This window comes from Haliotis cracherodii, unplaced genomic scaffold (genome assembly GCF_022045235.1).
Source record: "Haliotis cracherodii isolate W230 unplaced genomic scaffold, xgHalCrac1.p SCAF_15, whole genome shotgun sequence".
NCBI lineage: Eukaryota > Metazoa > Mollusca > Gastropoda > Lepetellida > Haliotidae > Haliotis > Haliotis cracherodii.
The window spans coordinates 22,210,995-22,232,889 of record NW_027266270.1 but is presented as its reverse complement, the minus strand read 5'-3'; the positions used below and the strand labels follow the sequence as shown (position 1 = coordinate 22,232,889).

At 40.8% G+C, this 21,895-nt stretch overlaps 1 protein-coding gene across 1 annotated transcript; it reads right to left on the bottom strand.

Moving 5' to 3' along the window:
• Positions 1–1,536: 1,536 nt before the first annotated feature.
• Positions 1,537–18,233, bottom strand: LOC139462382 (myomodulin neuropeptides 2-like). The gene is made up of 2 exons (XM_071244060.1): positions 17,950–18,233; positions 1,537–2,448 (listed from the first exon to the last, which is right to left on the bottom strand). Exons 1-2 carry the CDS (start codon positions 18,002–18,004, stop codon positions 1,901–1,903), a joined length of 603 nt encoding a protein of 200 aa, XP_071100161.1. The 5' UTR covers positions 18,005–18,233; the 3' UTR covers positions 1,537–1,900.
• Positions 18,234–21,895: the final 3,662 nt, after the last annotated feature.

Genomic DNA, 21,895 nt, shown 5'->3' with positions numbered 1-21,895 from the left:
ATTATCCTATTATTGTAGTGCATGACACAATCATTGCGATCTGAGAAGCGAACGAGATAATGCTGTGCGGAGCTAAAGGAATCTGTTTGCACACCAGAAATGAGGCGCGTCGATCAATGATGAAGGGTGTGTTAAGAGCTACAGTAAACATGCTTCCATGTGGTTAACAATCTTTTAAAACTCGAAAGTAAACTGCCTGGCAAAGGAAAGTATACCTATAATTAGTGGTTAAAAATTAAAACAAACAACAAATGGTTATTCGATACTGAGGTAATCAGTAAAGCAGTTATTATCATGATCAGTTTGTGTTGGTTCAAAGACACCAGACATTCAGCCTAATTGATTGGTCAAAATCCAATTATAAATTGTATATTTGTTTTTTCATGGCAGTTCTTTATCAGATATTAACAAACATAAACACATAGGTATCAGAAATTTACAAAACAAAAAAACATAGGTATGCAGGTATACATCACAAAAATTGCAGATGTATTTTTATCGGGATATCTTGTTTAACCTTGTCATATATTAAAACTTTTAAAGTATATTTTTTTCAGAAGATTTTGTTATTACCAAAGCAATCCACATGTAAAGAGCCCAACTTTGTTCATATATTTGAAAGATTCATTTTTAAAATACGAGCTTCATTCTTGATATATAATGATACGATAAAGTTAATTTACCATACAGTTGCTTTCAAGATGTGTATGTATTCCTGTAACAACACTGTGAGTGATGAGGAAGAATATGGTGGATTGATATAGTGTACCCACGTGTGGTCTTCCTTGTGTAATATTGGTTATATCAGAGTGAGTATGGTTTAACGCCGCTTTTAGCAATATACCAGCAATATCACGGCGGGGGACAGCAGAAATGGGCTTCACACATTGTACCAATGTCGGAAATCGAAACCGGGTCTTCGGCGTGACGAGCGAACGCTTTAATCCCTAGGCTACCCGACCGCCCCTGGTTATTTTAGAAGATATATACTTCTCAAAAGAATTTAAAGAATACCCGATGTTTTCATTTGACTATAGTTAATCTATCATGTGCGTAGTATATAGTGTATTATGTGAAACATTCAAGGCAGAAACGTGTTGTTCCAACGAGTTCTGTGCATGGCGCCGTTGCTGAGCATGTAACTTTGTGGCCAGGTATTAACAAATGAAACTACATGGGAGTGAGTGAGTATTGTTTTACGTCGCTTTTAGCAATATTCCAGTAATATCACGGCGGGGGGGGGGGCACCAGAAATGGCCCTTCACACATTGCACCCACGTCGGGAATCGAACCCGGGTCTTCGGGGACGAGCGAACGCTTTAACCATTAGGCTACCCGACCGCTCCGAAACTACATAGGAAATGTTCTGTCTATAAAATGGAAAGATGGTCTTGAGAGGAGTAAGTGGCCAAAGTCCAGTAATCACTGGCCATTGGTCATTTTATCACTTAAAGGTGATCGCCAAAATATCAGGCAAACGCACTGACCGTTGTCCGAACGAAACAATTACAGCAAAACAGAATGAAAATACATTTTTTTTATTCACATTCAGAAAATGTTTCCTTTGAGTTTCATTTCACGAAAGGAAAATCGTTCATGATAAAAACTCTAGAGTTTCTCTAACATTGATTCAACCTATGTCTCTTCGCTCGGTTGGGGTACTGTAGAGTTTGGCACCTGGAAATTAACCATATCTACAAAAGAACTTTGTGATTGTGACTTATTCAGTGCAAGAAAATACTTTGAAAGAAAAGATAACATATGCATATGCATAACGAATGGTTTATGAGCGATGTACTTTATAATATCGCGGTGTGAGTATCGTTTGTTCACTGAGCTGGAGACTAATATTACATACATCAAATGCACCCTCAGAATCATGTTCGTGTACACGTCTACTTCAGCCAATTCTTGGGATAGGCACTGCCCTTTCCTTTGAAAAGCGTCCAATCCTTGGAAGAGCCACCGCTCTCTCGCGATTCTGTAATTCCTTGAGTTTCTCGGAAAGTCTCGTGAACTGCGAGAGGACAGACCGGCGGAAACGACCTCCTCGGGGAGCTGGGCGCAGCCGGGGAACACCCTCATCTATTTCGAGGGGACTCGCTGAACGTCGCATAATTTTCTCGTCCTCTTCATCGCCAAGACTTTGTTCGTAAGCCGTCTGGTAGTCTAGGTCCTTGCCGTACCTTGGCACCGGGACTTGTCGACTGGACAAAGTCTTAGAGTCGTCCATTATGGAAGTCAGTAGGTATCGTATTTCTTCAGGTGTTAGTGCGCTGTCGCTGGATGGTGTTCTGCCCAGTCGAATCATAGGCAATCCTCTCTTACCCAACCTGAGCATCTGTAGACCTCTGCCCAGTCTGTACATGCTCCAGCCGTTCCGCCTCACTCTCGTATGACTAGTCTCAGCCTCACTTTCGTCATCACTTGCTGCGGCGTAGCAGCTTCCTGTAAGAAAACACAAGGATTCAGTAACTTTCCAAACTAAAATCTTCGAATTGATATACAAATTAAGATAACAATGATAAGCATGACTGTTGTATAACACTTTTAAAATGACCCTTTATTAAGTGCGGCAATATATGTCAAACCTATATTTAATACCCTATACACTTCAGGGCGATGGGGTAGTCTAGCGGTTAAAGCATTCGCTCGTCACGCCGAAGATCCGGGTTTCATTGCCCACATTGGTACAATGTGTGAGGCATATTTCTGGTATCCCCCTGCGTGAGGGTGGCCCTGTCGTCTAAGGCGCTGCGATTCGCTGTGCAGAGTTGCGTCCCTTGGGCACACCAGAAACCTATGATTGTGGGTTCGAATCACGGTTCGCCCCGATTATGTTTCTAGGTTTGTCAGCACCATACCCGTGACCGTGGGTTTCACCGAAGTGGTAAACGTCTGAGACCTGCATCACTTTGGGCTTTCCTCCCACATTAAGCTGACAATAACTGGAATTCCAATATCTGGAATATTGTTAAAAGCGGCGTTAAACCCAACTCACTCACTCACTCACTCTACCTTGGGTAAATATATGCTATAATGCTTAAACCTTATCGGCACCGGTGTTAAATACCAGCTAACCTCGTCTCATTTATATTGGGACTAGTACGCCATACATGGTGACGTCGTAAAGCCAGCATCGTTCAGATGGAACACAGCAGAAATTCTGCAATGTATTAAAGACAGATGCGGTGACAAGCTGAAGCTGGGTTATTCCAACTATATCACGAAGGCCGATAGATTATGATTACTATCACTATCATTATTATTATTATTATTAAAATAAAAAATAAAGCAAAGGGGTTTTGGGTGATCCTGGCACAGTCAGGCTGTTAAGGCTCATCATCAGCTCAGGGTCCTTGCCCCCTCTACACGCAACCCAGACAGCGAATGGGACTTCTCCCAGGAAGCGCTACCTAGTCAAACCCACTCAGAACTTTTCGGAGAATGTGAAGACTCCCCAACACTGCAGCCTTCTGCATTACCCAGATTGTCAGAAGGGCTGTATTCCGGGTAGCAAACCCGAGGACTCTCCCAATGTCAGTCAACAGATTGGGAGGTACTAAACCTAAGGCACCGATAACAATGGGGAGTCGGACAACTTGGTACTTAGGATGCAAGCGTGACATTTTGAAAGCGAGGTCCGCATATTTGCCATGTTTTTCCTCAATCTTGTCAAACATATTAGTGTCAAAGGGGACAGAAAGTTCAAGATCAGGTTTATTGGCTGTAAATGACCTATTCCAAAGAATTTTGTATTTGATATTTCCCATGACGCCCTGTACATATTACGGGTCGTACCATGGATGGACCTCTGTGTCAGAACCACAAGAATTGCGAAGACGGTAATAAAATGATCGCGCCACCCCATCATGTCACTTAAGATACTGTGTCTGTGCCAAAGCTGGGCGTCCACTCATAATGTGTTGGACAGTCTCATTAAATTCATTGTATAATCTACATTTCATGTTCACATTTTGATGCAAAATCACACATTGGTTTCAAGTGGGAAGTGACTGGTCCTGAGCAGCAAACAGAAATCCTTCTGTTTCACTTTTCAGGCCAGACGACTTCATCCAAGCGAAGAACTCTGCAGGATTGCTGAACCTTTCAACACACTGCACATAAACTCAATGCAGTGGTCGTTCAGAAAGCCTCTCCTTGAAAAACTGAGTCTGGGCCGATTTGATATTGTACTTCGCTTGGTTGACACTCATTTCTGGACCGTCCAGTAGTACAGAACCATGAACAAAATCAACACCGATATTGAGATTACGTCCCACATCCATGGCTCGTTTTAGAAAACACAAAACAATTCTATTATTATTATTATTATTATTATTATTATTATTGTGTACGACATAGTGTAAAGAAGGTCTCACACAGTCACCATCACCCCAATCGTCATTTCATTCCATCTTTTTGCGTATGTTAAAGTCGCACAGATTCTCCCAACGGATTCATTAATTTATTATATAAAACATAAAATAGAGTGCAACATGCATGATTGATAGTTGTCATGAACGTTGACCCTCAGCAAAATGTGAGCAGCATTCTTGACGTATAAAATTGAAGGTCAACGTTGAGAATATCCCCGAAACTATCCCCGAAACAGATCCCATTGGGCGTGAAAGGCAAAATAACGGTGAAAACTATTTGAAGGATCGCTGAAAAACTGTGAAGAAAGCAGGTGTTCGCGAAAAGGGTAAGCATGTTCTGCCCTAATAAAACTAACTTTAAATCGTGTTCAAATACTTAATATTCCGCTCAACTTTGGGTTTATTTAAGTGCTTTCTGCGTCAAAGTGGATTTGAAGGCGCGATAACTAACTACACATATCTGTCAACTTAAACGAAAATTAATTGTACACCGTTTGCCTTAATGATTGTTACAACACAATCAAACAGTGGGAGGATTTGGCGTTCACAGAAAGTAAGGGAAATCGTAATTAAGACGTTACAATCAATGCTTTGTGTGATATCCGTTCAGCATGTCCAGTGATTCTACGACAATGATTGATGGTTCAATATGTACACACTTTAACAGCCAACCTGTCGTCAAGTCTGGTGTTGACAGTGCCGTATCTGTAATTAACGACAAATCAGGCCAGACGACTGCATGTTGATAGAATTGATTTGCAGGGGCCACTTTGTGCTACCTGGTAACCCCCAGACTGGACAATATCTCTTACACCATGTGCTGTAACTCCTACAGAGTACTTGATGCAGGTTTAATGAATTAACAATGCTCTTTGGGCGGAATGACTTTCGTTGTATTATGAGAATGGTGATAAATTCAGTATTGATGAGTGTTGCTGTGTTGCTATATCGACGATTGTTAGCGATCTTTTGAAGCAAAGGAGCAAGGGAAATTGGTTTAAAATATTTTTTTCTGATTCGTAATGAATTTTGATTAAAGTAAATTGTATGATGATTAAATATTTCTTTTGCATTTTGATATCAATTTTAAAACGTGAATTAAATTAAAATATTCTGAAATTGTTCAGAGCGTTGTGGGCGCGGTGAGATAGTCCAGTGGTTTAAGCGCTCGCTGGTAATTTCGTAGGTGTGGGTTCGATTTATGGGTTAAATAATGTGTTGAGCCGACTCCTGGTATCCTGCGACGGGATATTGGACTTTGGACGGGACTATTGGCAAAATCAGGGCGATCACAGGATTCTGGTGTGCCAAAGGGACGCTATTCTGCACTGCTAATTTTGGCGCCTCAAATGATTGGACCACCTATGCCCTTAAAAAAAACAGACTAAACTAAAATGGTGAGGCACAATACTATGTTTATACGTTTATCATGTTTATTTTGGTGTACTGCCTTAGACCAGGGCTGCCTATGTAAAATGTACTTTTATCCCATATAACACCCTCGATATAACGCGACAGAGATCATGCAGTAAGAAAGAACCACCTTAAGTGGATTGAAAAAAAACATCCTTAAATGTCTCGCATCTCCCAAACCATCTATTACATTCCAATTTAGTAGTATTTATTTGTCTGTGGGAGTTTCCTGCAAATTTAGCGTATCAGCATTACTTAAGGTCGAATTAGCGAGTGTATTGTTGCCAAGTTGAGCGAGGCTAGCCTTCCTAATACTGTTGGGAAAACTAGCCGTGTTTCAGCGGATATTGGACACGGGTAATTGGCCTGGTTAAGACCACCGTTAAAATGGTGATCATTTGGTGAGATTTATCGTCGTGTATTTGCCATCATTTAGAGCGTTCTCGACATATGCAGCACGCGGCAAAGCCTCATATTTAAAGGTCAAATATTGTTTATCATTTTATCATTATTAAAAGATATTTTTTCTGATTACTGTCGGATTGACGTCAACGCTGTCTTTTTTTTGTCTGATTTGGTCAATAATTTGTTATTTACGTGGTTTCGGTTTTTGAAATATTGATTATCTCTGCTATGCACTCATTATGATTCATAAAGATGATTGCATGTGATGTGAATTATGACAAGGATGTCAAGTAATGAAATACTAAAGAGTTAAGACAAAGTAAATGCTGTTTTAGTTCCGGGAAACAGAATCTTGAATAAACTGCTTTTATTTATTTTGTTGATGCTAAAAATAGTATGCAAGGAACTATCTTTGATGCGTACCTGACATAATCGTGATTGGAAAATGAATCCTTAACTATGACACTTAAAAACGTAATGTGAGTATTTTACGTTTAATCCAAGAGCATGCAACCGTATTGCAGTCGCAACTATCTGGCATCTTCCCGAGGCAAATGAGTTAACTGACTATAAAAGTCCAGTTTCCACCCTTGGCGAACTAGGCTGGAGTTGTGGAGTTATATGTTGGCTGGACTAACGTGTCTATGCAAAGTCCAATCAAAATCGCCTAACAAAATCGACATCCAATTCGTAAACTGCCGTGCACATTTCGGTCGCTTGCAGGATTTGCAAAGCATGTGTACCGCCAAGTCGGCCTCAAAAGATACTTTTCAATTTTTTAAAATTTTCTTTAGTCAACGTGCTCACGTGCTTTGATGCACTTCGCAAGTGAGACCCGTTTTATGACAATATAGATTTTGAATATCGATAAGGTCGTCTTAACTTGGCGTCGCCATTTTGTTTGAAGCTAATGCAAGTGATATGACTGGTGGAACCTGATTGGTCAATAGGGAGGACAAAGAAGGGACATAACCCGTAAAAGCCACTGGTGGCGCTACGATCGAGCCCAGAAATTATTGCCTAGTTCGTTAAGAGAGGAAACTGTGCATTAACATTCAGTTAACACCCTTGCCTCAGGAAGATTTTATCTGGCAGCATGCAATAATCATTACAAAATAGGTACTTGCATGTAGATAGCAGCTAGGGCAAATTTGTTTTTACTACAAATACCAACAACGAAGCTTGTTGCTTCTTAATACACATATTGATGTTTATAGAATCAGTGAATGCTGCGTTTTTGCAATGCTATTTTAAACTCTTATCTATGTATACATTATCATGTTTTAAATGACTTAAATATTTAAATGATTGCAGTGACATCGTGCTTGAAGCGACACAGAAGGTCTCGTGTGAGAACAGGAAGCGCCGCTGATACGTGTGCAGCACATGGATAACACCGAATCTATTTCTGGATGCCGTTTACAACGGATATAAATAGACTGTGCCGAGTCAGATGTGCTTTCTATCAAAGCTGTGATCATCCTTTGATTCAGTTTTCTTCTTTTTTTTCGAACCCAGGTATATTATTGTACCCGTTTAGTCAAGTAGCTGAAAAAAGTTGTCTGCCAACTTGGCCCCTTCTAGCAGTTTGAATAAAATGTGTTTTAAAATATGTCCTTAGAATCTCAAGCGCCAGCAGAGGCCCATGTGGGGCAACATAAGTTGTTCGGTAAGTAGCACAAAATGGAGTGTAACCAACAGTGTACAGATTGTTGTCATCAGATACTTATTTTCTACTCATCTGCACAAATGATATGGCACAATGATGCTGATTTATGTTGTCCGTCTGTTTTATGACAAATACTTTGCAGTAATCCAGTACCTCTGCAGTCCAAAGCTGCACTGAACTTCATATTTGTTTTTTAGAAGTGAATTATCCTCCTTGCCACCAATAAAGCCGCATAAACGAATCTGGTTTATTATAACCAATTGAAAAACAAAATCGTTGTTTACAATATAGCACATGGAGTGCCACAGACGGCAATGTGAAGTTGACATTTGGGTTTCATATAAAATGCAACTTTGTAGTAGAACGAACTTGTTCAGAATCGGAAACGGAATAATCAAACGCAGATTATTATAACATTATAGGGTTGGAGTTCGCGATAAGAAATGAGACGTTATGAAAGTGAACTTTATTTCGCAAGAAGGTGTATTTCACCTCTATCTAGGTTTCATAAGTGTAGGAGTTATAGAATATAAATGTGCATCTCCCCGATGTCTAGTATCTGATTCGTTTATATCAGGCATGTAAAAAACTATGCTGCTCTTCAAAAATATTTTTTTCCTCCGACATTTCCCGCTATTGGCGGCTCTAGCGTTAATTAACTCCAATGTCTCGCTGATACATCTGACGAATTCAAATAATTAAATTAACATATCAGAGGAAATTGTCCAATTGTCCAAGAAAAAGAGCTACTGAATGTTCCCCTTCAATGAGCCACATCCTCGTTATAACGAAGCTAAGGGGGCATATGCAATCCATTCGCGATATCTGGAATGTTAATAGATGTGAACATGAGCGTTAAGAGCCTGAATTGGATCTCATATAGCTGCAACCACGGGGATTCCAGGCAGTATAGGTGTCCAGTTCCGAATATTTGTCGTAAAAAAAGACTGATATGAGTGAGTTCGGTTTTATGCCGCTTTAGCAATATCCCGGCGGGGGACACCAGAAATGAACTTCACACAACACACCAATGTGGAGAATCGAACCCGGCTCTGCGAGCATGACAAACGAACGCTATAGTCACCTGGCGTGACCTGGTTGAATGTGTGTCATCATACCCTGACGGCATCGACAGATAGTCATGCTATCAACCACTGGTTCATTGATGCACTTTGACCGACTGCACGTGTGGCCGAAGAAAGGTGTTTCGCAGTTCCGCCATGATTCTGTAAGCAACTGCCAAATCTGGGTATTAGCCGTTACTAGTTTGTTGTTGACTGTGTTTGTTGCGAAAGGAAAAGGCTGGAATGATTATATTGTTGGCTGTGGCAACAACGTCAAGTCCTTGCTACATCCTTATCATAACATAACAGAACACGGGCTGTCGCAACGGTGTGAAGAGATTTCATACAGTTTACTTTGATAATGACATCACTAGCACGGTAGTCGGATAATATTAACAGGCACATTAGTTAAAGAATTTCGCAGTGACACTCTAAGATTAGATAGCTGCAAAATTATTGACTTACAAAACATGCAAAATGGATTCAAAATATGTTTTTTCTGATGTCGGTTAAAACCTCCATGATTCTTTTTTTTACCTTTCTTTAAATTTCTTTACATGTGCCATACATTGTTATTCCCTGCAAGGTAACAAAACAATTGTGTTAAACAACATTGATTAGCGGAAATGATCCCCACATCTTGAAGTGCAGCGCTATTGGGTGTTTCCCCACATCTTGAAGTGCAGCGCTATTGGGTGTTTCCCCACATCTTGAAGTGCAGCGCTATTGGGTGTTTCCCCACATCTTGAAGTGCAGCGCTATTGGGTGTTTCCCCACATCTTGAAGTGCAGCGCTATTGGGTGTTTCCCCACATCTTGAAGTGCAGCGCTTTTGGGTGTTTCCCCACATCTTGAAGTGCAGCGCTATTGGGTGTTTCCCCACATCTTGGAGTGCAGCGCTATTGGGTGTTTCCCCACATCTTGAAGTGCAGCACTATTGGGTGTTTCCCCACATCTTGGAGTGCAGCGCTATTGGGTGTTTCCCCACAACTTGGAGTGCAGCGCTATTGGGTGTTTCCCCACATCTTGAAGTGCAGCGCTATTGGGTGTTTCCCCACATCTTGAAGTGCAGCACTATTGGGTGTTTCCCCACATCTTGGAGTGCAGCGCTATTGGGTGTTTCCCCACATCTTGAAGTGCAGCACTATTGGGTGTTTCCCCACATCTTGGAGTGCAGCGCTATTGGGTGTTTCCCCACAACTTGGAGTGCAGCGCTATTGGGTGTTTCCCCACATCTTGGAGTGCAGCGCTATTGGGTGTTTCCCCACATCTTGGAGTGCAGCGCTATTGGGTGTTTCCCCACATCTTGGAGTGCAGCGCTATTGGGTGTTTCCCCACATCTTGGAGTGCAGCGCTATTGGGTGTTTCCCCACATCTTGGAGTGCAGCGCTATTGGGTGTTTCCCCACATCTTGGAGTGCAGCGCTATTGAGTGTTTCCCCAAATCTTGGAGTGCAGCGCTATTGGGTGTTTCCCCACATCTTGGAGTGCAGCGCTATTGGGTGTTTCCCCACATCTTGAAGTGCAGCGCTATTGGGTGTTTCCCCACATCTTGAAGTGCAGCGCTATTGGGTGTTTCCCCACATCTTGGAGTGCAGCGCTATTGGGTGTTTCCCAACATCTTGCAGTGCAGCACTATTGGGTGTTTCCCCACATCTTGCAGTGCAGCGCTATTGGGTGTTTCCCCACATCTTGCAGTGCGGCGCTATTGGGTGTTTCCCCACATCTTGCATCGCAGCGCTATTGGGTGTTTCCCCACATCTTGCATAGCAGCGCTATTGGGTGTTTCCCCACATCTTGCATCGCAGCGCTATTGGGTGTTTCCCCACATCTTGCAGTGTAGTACTATTGGGTGTTTCCCCACATCTTGCATCGCGGCGCTATTGGGTGTTTCCCCACATCTTGCATCGCAGCGCTATTGGGTGTTTCCCCACATCTTGCAGTGCAGCTCTATTGGATGTTTCCCCACATCTTGGAGTGTAGTACTATTGGGTGTTTCCCCACATCTTGCATCGCGGCGCTATTGGGTGTTTCTCCACATCTTGCATCGCAGCGCTATTGGGTGTTTTCCCACATCTTGCAGTGCAGCAATATTGAATGTTTGCAGACAACTTGCAGAACAGAGCTATATTTATAGTACAGGATATTTACGATGCGGAAACACGAATGTAATAATCTCTTCATCATATAACGTCATTCTGAAAATAACGGATGACGTAATTTCACTCAATGAAATACATTTATAACCCGCGTGTGAATACGATGTTTGAGTTAATCAGCCAATTCATCATATCGTGCCAAATGACTTGCAGCTATTTTTGTCAACAGAAACACGGCAACACATTGGAGAACCCCTATCTTAGCATATTGAGAACGTTCATCAAAAGATTATTGAGGAAGAAGGATTTCATCGATGTAAGGAACTTGAAAGTATTTACTGCTAGGAGATCTCATTTGCATATTTATCGGATCGTGATACCGGATTGGTTTATCGTACCGATTACACAAGCCATTAGACGATAAAAGTCGTTGTGAGGTGTTTGTATCAAGGGTGTAAGATGCCTGGTCGGCTGCTGTGATACATCGTGCGCAGACACTAGCGCCGAACCTGCCTCAAGGAGCATAACGCCAAAGACCCGGGATCGATTCCCGACGTGGGTACAATGTGTGAAGCCCATTCCTGATGTCCCCCGCCGTGATATTGCTGGAATATTGCTAAAAGCGGCGTAAAACCATACTCACTCACTCAAGGAGCATAACCCAGTCACGAACACCATAGCCACAATAAAGCTTCACACGCGACCCTTCCAGGGGCATGGGAGAGTTATCTTTAAATAGGTATTCAACTAAACGCACTACAATGAAGTCCAATCATTAATGCCATTTAGTTGTGAGCTCATGGTATCAACCACTGGTTTGTCTGGCCCAGGGTCAATTAAATACAGACGGCCGTGATAAAGCATTCAACCATTTACTTGGTCAGGTTAAACGACAAGCTTGATACAGTGCTTACTTCCGTGACGAGCCTATAAATATACGAACAAGGGGAAGACAGACTAGTGATTGATACCATGAGCAATGCTGTATTTGGTACGAGGACTCGCAATAAACCAAGTCACAGACCTTCAAATTTAGTTACGACAGAAGAAGAGTGACGTAGACCTATTCACCCGTGAAGATCCGGGTTACAAAAGGTTTTTAGCAACCCACGCTTGCCGTAAGAGGCGACAAACGGGATCGGGTGGACAGGCTCGCTGACTTGGTTGATGTATGTCATCGTATCCCAATTGCGTAGATCGATCTTCATGGCGTCCAGACTCGATTATTTACAGACCGCCGTCATATAGCTGGAATATTGCTGAGCGCGGTGTTAAACAGGTGAGGTGAGGTGAAATGGGGTTTAACGTCGCGTCCAAGATTATTGTACTTACATGGCGACGTGCATGCACGTGTGTGTGTGGCTGCTTGTACCAGTCCGGACTGAACCCGATTTATAGTGATTGCCCACTGAGATGCCACGCCGCAGTTTAACATGAATACCCCACTCAGACACAGTATACTGACTCCGAGCCAACCAGTCCTTGTTTTAGCCCTTTAATGCCGAGCGCCAGACAGGGTAACAACAAGTACCATCTTTTAACGTCTTTTGGTATGTCGCGGTCGGGGATCGAAAACCTGGCCCTCCGCTCTCCGGGCGGACGCTCTACCACTAGACCACGGAGGCGGTGCGGCGTTAAACAAACCAAACAAATCCTACTCGGGTTTCCTGGGGACATATATGAGATAGAAAAGATTCGGGCCTTTTACGGCTCACTGGAAATGTAACGTTAAACCTTTGAGATACTGGTAAGAGAATTATCTGACAACAGCCTTTATGATTTCTTACACCTGGACTTCTGTCATGATCAAATACATAAGAATGTCCTAAATGAGTGAAAAAGTCCGATTGCTCCAACTTCAAGGGAACCTTTAACTATGATCCAAGATGAGTTTGCACCATGGGTTTGCACTGCCGTTGCCTACATCTCTTAATAAAATTAGCTTGGGTCAAAGATTCATGTTAAAATATTTTTTAAGAATACTAAAAAACCCGTCTAAATTTGTCTTTTTAAGACATTCTAGCCTTACAGGTGCATTCACTGGTGTTATCAATCCAAAACATGCATGTTCTAATTCATATGTTCATATTTAATAACTTTTATATGGGGCCGTCTCTGTGGTCTTGAGGTAGATCGTCCGCCCGGAGAGCGGAAGGTCCGGGTTCGATCCCGGGCCGCGTCATACCATAAGACGTAATAAGATGGTACTTGTCCTTACCCTGCCTGGCGCTCGGCATTAAAGGGCTAAAACAAGGACTGGTCGGCTCGGAGTCAGTAACACTGTGTCTGAGTGGGGTATTCATGTTAAACTGCAGCATGGTATCTCAGTGGGCTAGCTCTATAAAATCGGCATTAGTCCGGATAAGTACAAGCAGCCACACACAGACGTGTGCATAAGTGCAATATTCTTGAACGCGACGTTTAACGCCATGACAGATTAACCATAGTGATATGACAAATTTTAGTGTGCTTTAACTCGTTACATGTACTGTGCATGTCCAATTGTATTTAATGATCCTTAAACAACTGAAACTAGTTTCAGCAATTCCATTTAGTTAAACCTTTGTTCGTGTGGCTAAAGGCGATAAAATGATCATAGCTTCAGACAGTTCAATATTGAACGTAAGGGAATTAAGATTGGGTGCAAAACCTTCTCATGTTTGAACATACGCATTTCAACGACTGGTTATTGCGATATGACGTCACATTCCTCCATTGGTAACACAACGATATGACGGCATCTGTGGTCCACAACGTCACAAACTAATATTTGTAGGATTACACTTTAAATGCATACATTTTTTTGAACGCTCAACGTCATTGTTAACAGAAAGCAAATACCACTGTTGACGTCCTAGCATTATCTCTTAATGTTCAATGACGTCACGGCGTATCATTGTTGACGTCATGTTGACCCTCTTACATTCTCGGTGCGAGTTTCAATACAAATAACACTATTTCTTCACTACAGTTAAATATAAAGTGTGAATATTGATAAATAAAATAAGAAGCAAAAGAAACCTTTTAGTTGATTTTATCGCATATTTTATTTTCAATTGAAAATATATTCAGCTATATCCAAAAAATGAACTGTACTGGCGCTTATTCATCACGCAAATATTTGTTCTACATGGTTGTATTTTTATTAGATGTACTTTAATTTGAAACTTTTAAATTAAAAAAATAAACATTTCGCATAATACACAGTAGATTGGAATCGTATTTGTAAAAATCAATAAATTACCTTTTTTCACGAATTTACACAATTTCAAACATGGTCATGTGGATACAAATACATTTCTGACTCCAGTCTTCATTGAACCAATTTATTTTTACACCAAATTTAGTTCTTTCAATTTTGCTCGCATAAAAAACAAACTCGGTATATTTACTTTTTCTCCTCAGCTTTTATCCGTATATTCTGATATTTATGATAATTGTGTCACGTATTTACCTTTCTCTCGCATGGGAAATTCCAACTCCGACGCTCTTTTCGTAAATAATCAACACGCTACACAATAATCCTCTTATATATAGCATATCGGAGAGGAAACAAATGAAATATTCTGATGATGTGCCAGATGACGTCATCATCATATGGAATATTTCACATAGAGGCGTATTTTCGTCCACAACAGGAACGGAATGATTTTTTCTTGCTGTTGGTATGTATTCATAAATCCCCCACATATTTCGATAAATGATAACAAACATATCTAGAGAGACACAAATACGTCTATCTAGAGAGACAAAAATATCATAAATAGATCTAACAATATTTTTTCACTTACATCTTGCTACGGCGATTTCAGAGAGCGCATTGCGAGCTCAAAAATTGTTTGATCAGGGTTACAACAATCAAGGTATTTAGTACAGCCTCAAAGAGTTTTATGTTAGACATGTGGAAGACATTACAAATTTGACGAGTCAGGGACAAACATAATGTCCTATGCAATTCCCTATTTTGACTTGTACCATATGTTCTCGTGTTTTTCACTTGAACAATTTACTACCCCAGGCACGTGTTGGAGGTTGCTACCGGTGGGGCAGGATACGCTCACCTTTTCGCAAACACCTGTTGTCATCAATATTTGATAGTGATTCATTAACACGTTGATATGATAAACCCGGAATCATATAATGGACTCTGCATTTAGCAGAGATTTCTAATAACTATGAAAATACCATCTTTCGAAAATAGTTTTATTCAGATTCTATTCTCGCTTCAAACGTCTAAGTGGCGTTGTTATTCACTTATCCTAAATACCACTGGTCTATCCACGAACTAAAAAAGTAATAGGTATTTTAAGACTAATCACGTGGGACTCATGATCTGATAAACACAATCAGCTGTCAGTGCCACCTCCTGTCGAGGTGCCAACGACCACAGCTTGCTTTATGCTTAATCAAATATACAATCTATACGAATAAACCAATCTAACCAACCTTGATGCGTGTTTAACGATTTTTCTCAAACTCAAATCTGATAACGTTCGGCTCTACGCATATTTAACGGCGAAAACGTCACTGATGCTTATGATGACGCGATATATGTGCCGGCGTTCGTATTCATTGATCTTGTTCATCTTAGCCAGTAATTCAGAATGACACGTGGACCGGTCTGGCGTCGCCTGTTGTATGTGTAGACATAGCAGTCATACCGAACTGCAGACAAGGACATCATTATTTAATTCTAAGGAAGCCTTTCAAACTTGAGAAAACGTAATTAGTTCAGAACATGATACCGGAATTCTGACGTGTGTTAAGCTCCATATTACATTTGAGAAATGAAATTTAATATATATATATTTAAATATATCAATTACGTCGACGCAAATCAGCATAAGCATTTCAATCACTTTCTCGAAGGAAGAACAACAGTTCGCTGAGGCTTCATCGGTGAATGATTGATGTTCGATTATGTAAATAAAATACCACATGAAAACAGCTGATATCATAATACTGATGGTTTTTAACCATGAAATATATATGGTAAGGGTATTTTTTTTTTAAACAAAACATGTACTAGTGTTAAATACTATAATACAGGAATGTAACGAATGGAATTTATTATTGTTACAACTGATTTTAATTTCAGAATTATTGCCATTAACAGATTATATTTGTTCAACTTGTCGGCCGCATTAAGTTACTGTTAAAAAAACAGTGAAACAAAGTTTGATACGTGTTGTCGTTTCAACTGAAAATAACCTGCATTACTTCGGGCTTTCTTCCCACATTAAGCAGACACGCCGTGATATAACTGGAATACTGTTAAAAGCGGCGTTAAACCCAACTCACTCACTCACTCAACTGAAAATATGCGGCATGCTAACATATACAGAACGTTAATATGTTAATATGCATTATTGTAGAGTTTATGAACTATATTTTTAGGAATAACTACATGATTCCATGCCCTCCAATTGTTTAAGGCCGAAAAATATAAACCAAAAAGCAACAAGTCTATAAAAACGGGTACAAAGTTTTGAAACAATAGTTTTAACTGATATGAAGTTACTGTTGTTGAAATTCCTGGTGTCATCACTCATTTTCAGAAATCCTTTTATGTCATTTTCACCGCTATTTGGCCTTTCACGCCCAATGGAATTAATTTCGTCGGATAATCGAGACTGGTTATTCTCTGGCGTTGACGTTTGATCTTTAGAGAACATAGGGAAATCAAATCAGAGCAGCTGCTAAACATTTTAGAAATTATTGTTGATGTAATTTAAATAAGTCAGCATCAAGTTAGTATATCGCCATATTGCCTGATTTAAAGAAGAACAAGAAGATATGTACAGTAAACTAGGGTTATAACGAACTCAAAGGGACTACTAATTTTAGTTCGTTATAACCGTAGTTCGTTATAAGCATATATACATCATAACTGCAGCAAATAGACGGGACCAAAACGGTAAGTTCGTTATATTCGTCAGTTCGTTATAAGCGTGTTCGTTATAACCGTAGTTTACTGTATGTTAATAAACTGAACACGGGATCACTGTATACCCGTTGGAACCTGTGTTCCTTGATTCTCGGACATACACAAGCAGGTATATATTACTCCTTCTATATGGTAATAAATAATACAAATACTAGTATCTAGCGGATTATGCATGTTTTTCTTGTAAAACTTATTCTGCAGCTCAAACTATCAAAAAAAATGAAGAAGAGTTATTATCGATTCCCCATGATGAAAAGTACATGAAAATAAACGTTGATTTCTCTAGGACAGCGTGGACTGGTTTGTTTTATTTTTGTCAAGTTAATTCCTGATCAATATATCTGCGTTTTAGCTAGGCAACAACTTTCAAATCACAGTTAAGGAAACATTGATCTGGTAATCACGAACACATATAATTTTGGTTTGCTTTAGAACGAAAACATTTTATACCGTATTCCAGAAATCTCTATATCGCAATTATTTATTCTTTCATATGGGTTTCCGTGGGTTGGTATATTGTCAAATATATGTAATAATCAATTCGTCGCTCAACGTAGTCTCTCAACACCTTACACACGGAGCGAATGATGTAAATGTGACAATATGATAATCAATATATGTTGTGAGCAATCTGGGAAATATAAGGATTCTCCGTACAAGCTTCTTTTAAAAAGTGGCAAAAACTAATATTTGTTAGATAATATACATAAGCATAAAGTACACAAAATATGTACATTAATATGCTTACGATTTAGAAAAAAATAGGCTTGAAGAATATATTAAGAATACGGGACAACCTCTTCACGTGTTTAACTCACCGCTTCCGTGTTTAACAAATAATTTTTCGGGTCGTATTATATTCGATAAAGAAGGATTCACACAAACAAAACACATGTAGAAAAGAAACTAGATAAGGTTCCTCGTGCTATCATCCAAACAAAACAGAAGCCAGTTGCTACAAGGATTATCACTTACCGGTATATACGATTACTAATAGTCCAAGCCAACACAGATGGTAGAGTTGCATCATTGTGAGGTCCACACAGTCCTGCTTGCCGTCCTCGCTACAACCGCGCTCAAAATGGACGAACCTTGAACACAAGCACTTTTAAATGTTCATCCAACTATCGCCCGAACCGCCGCCAAAACTTAGCCCCGCTACGATGTTTTGAATATTAATTCGCCTGCGTAGATTCCACGCACCCGGGAGACGGCTCTTGTTTTCTGCCCACGCGACGAAGCATTGGCGAAAACAGCAGTGGTTCTACGATGGCTATTATTTATCATTCGTTAAGCGAATAGTCTTTCTGGCCCAGCCCAAAGCACCGCTCTCAACGGGTGGAGATCTTGCCTCCTGCGGGCGGGGGATTAAGCTCACCAATCAATGATTAACCATTCACTTGGTGCACACAGTGCGGTTTGATGTTGGACGGGCTATCAGTCTTCCAGTTTTTTACTTTAGGGTATGTCCCGAGAGAAGTACCTAGATGAATGGTTTAACTCCTGACGTAACGCATGTCTTTTTTTGATCCTGACGATTACGTTAAGTGATTTGTTTTAGTTCTAGAAGACACACTCTTCACGTTTCCATGGCCAGCGAGGTATCCTACATCACAGATTCAGACAGAGGGAATACGTGGATGCTATTTTGGCATGGAATAAATGGTATTTTTTGCTCCAATTGACAAAACTGAGAGAGGTAATATCATGTCATCTTTTGCAGATATGATCTAGTATCAATTGATTTCTTCATCATTGGATGGTAATATCAACGATCATTTATGGTTCGATCATTATTATAAAATCGCTTTTGCGCAGGTGCAAATATATATGTGGGTTATTTTAAAATCCCGAAACGCATTCTTTCCACTCTGCTTGCTGACAAATGTATCTAAACTCATTAACGATCACTTAACCATTAGAACTTAATCACCGACTTACAAAGCCATACCATCAAACAAGGTAATTAACTCTTTGCAAACGATTTTTTTTTCTATTTTGGATATTTATCCTGACGGGCTCGGTAAGGTTTGGCTCCATCAAGCCTTCCGGTTTAACAGACAGTTCGCTGGGGGCGCGGACAAAACATGTTATTGGCAAGAATTATTTTATCTCATTGACAAAATCACTGACAAAACGTCGTCTGCATTTGTCCTGGTTAGGGGGCGGTTTGGTCAGCAGGGTGTAATGCGAGGGGGTGGGGTGTTGATTGATACAGAGGGGGTGTTGCAGGGGGTCCGGAACCCCAACCCTTTTAAAAACCAAATGTTGCATGTTGGTGGCCGTAACATTGCATGAGTTAAGATTTAGACATTTTCGACCTCACCCTTTTAATAATGCTGGATCCGCCACTGGAAAAGCTCACTGGTTCCTTTCACACGTGTAAAACTGATATAACTGATATTAAAACTGATGGAACTGATATTAAAACTGATGGAAGTGATATTAAAACTGATGTAACTGATATTAAAACCGATGGAAGTGATATTAAAACTGATGTAACTGATATTAAAACTGATAGAACTGATATTAAAACTTATAGAATTGATATTGCCAGTCAAGCATTTGTATTGCTTAGAATTGTAACGCATTACCCTGAAATAAAATATATCTTAACGTTGACAAATGTTTTAACCTGAATACATACTTTAGCCACGATACGGTCTTGTACAATGATAGCTCGTCATTTACGTGACATCCAGATTCGCCTACTGCAGGATGTTAAGTTCACAGGACCATGCGATGTACGTGAGTTTCATGCTTAAACCGCTATGGTGTCACACTATTGTTCTTGTAGTTGATTCTGGGCTAGGAATCTACTGGCCATTCTGAACGTGCGTTTTAAACAGGTAAACAACAGGGACACCATAAGTTTACTTCAAATTAAAGAGAAATTATATATCAACCATGACATCTCATGATTCTGAAAGTATATAGATACAACGAGTGAGTTCTCCATTACGTAATAGTGGTTACAGGAACCGTCATGGAAATTCAACAGGGAGGGGGTGTCCGTGTTATTTGTCCGATGAACAAGTCGACACTTAGATCTCACAAGGGTCACACGTGTCGCATTTAGTGTGGTCCCAAAGTTGCAAAGGTAGAAATACACAAAATCTAATACTCGTTTAAGAGTTCTCTTTTCAGCGTGTCATTCGTCACTTGTATGTTGTTTTACGCCGCAGTCAGTAATATTGCTGCGTCAATCTGATGGATGATAGCACGATCACCACTCCAATCTGTTGGGTTACCATAACACAGCATCACCCAGGTATCAGAGCCTAGCCCAGAGAATCCCCATACGGATGATGCAAAGGAATGCAGGCTCGTGCATATGTAACACGTATGAACACGCTACCCTTGCAAGTACATTCTTGGGTGGCTGACGGTCAACAGGCGGTGGGATTGTGCTTGGTCTAACATCGCGTCGAACATTACTTCAATTATTTGTCTTGGTGAGGTGAGGTGAGGTGACATTTGGTTTTATTTCGCGTCCAAGATTATTGCACCTATATAGCGACGTGTGTGTGTGTGTGTTTGTGTGTGTGTGTGTGTGTGTGTGTGTGTGTGTGTGTGTGTGTGTGTGTGTGGCTGCTTGTGCTTGTCCGGACTGATGCCGATTTATAGTGCTAGCCCACTGAGATATCATGCCGCAGTTTAACATGAATACCCCACTCAAACACATTACTGACTCCGAGCCGACTAGTCCTTGTTTTAGCCCCTTAATGCCGAGCGCCAGACAGGGTAACAACAAGTACCATATTTAACGTCTTTTGGTATGATGCGGCCGTGGATCGAACCCGGACCTTCCGCTCTCTGGGCGGACGCTCTACCACTAGACCACGGAGGCGGTCCCTATTTGTCTTGGCATGGTTTACTGATGTGAGGCGAAAGACCGAATTTTCTAAAAGGCCAGTAATTGAGCTAGTCTTTGCGTTTATCACTGTTAGAGGTGGTGAGGTGAAATGGGGTTTAACGTCGCGTCCAAAATTATTGCACTTATATAGCGACGTGCATGTACGTGTGTGTGTGTGTGTGGCTGCTTGTGCTTGTCCGGACTGATGCCGATTTATAGTGCTAGCCCACTGAGATATCATGCCGCAGTTTAACATGAATACCCCACTCAAACACATTACTGACTCCGAGCCGACTAGTCCTTGTTTTAGCCCCTTAATGCCGAGCACCAGACAGGGTAACAACAAGTACCATATTTAACGTCTTTTGGTATGATGCAGCCTTGGATCGAACCCGGACCTTCCGCTCTCTGGGCGGACGCTCTACCACTAGACCACGGAGGCGGTCCCTATTTGTCTTGGCATGGTTTACTGATTTTTAAAAGGCCAGTAATTGAGCTAGTCTTTGCGTTTATCACTGTTAGTAATCCAACGAGAACGGATATTGTGATGACTAACAGGGTTATAATAGGCATGAACCCTGGGTAAGGGGGGCAACTCTGCACGGTGAATTGTGGTTCCATAGACCTCTAGACAACCCGTGCCTCCTTGTTTTTGGTTATTTCCTAGCGAAGCATTAGGCCAACATACCTTATGTCTGTATCGCGGAAACGAAGTTAATCGGACTATTCTGAATGTAAATTATATAGGCTTAGCCATTATATAGGCTCAGCCATTACAGTTGAATATAGTGTATAAACTGTGCCTTGTTTTAGTTTTAAGGCATCTGAACCCAACAGGGTGTACCGACGAAGAAAAATGTCTGCTCTGTGTAGGTTTTCTTTCGTTAAAATAGAAAGTTCCTGATCGAGGTGGTACAGAAATGAAGCAGTATCGTTTTAGAAGGGCGATATCTGATTGGCTCAAGGACGCACACATCCTTCAGTTTGATTGGGGAGTCAAAGTTCGCGACCTTTGGAGGTGTCCTGAGATTTTCACGCAGAGAAGTATCGTGTAGGAGTACAATA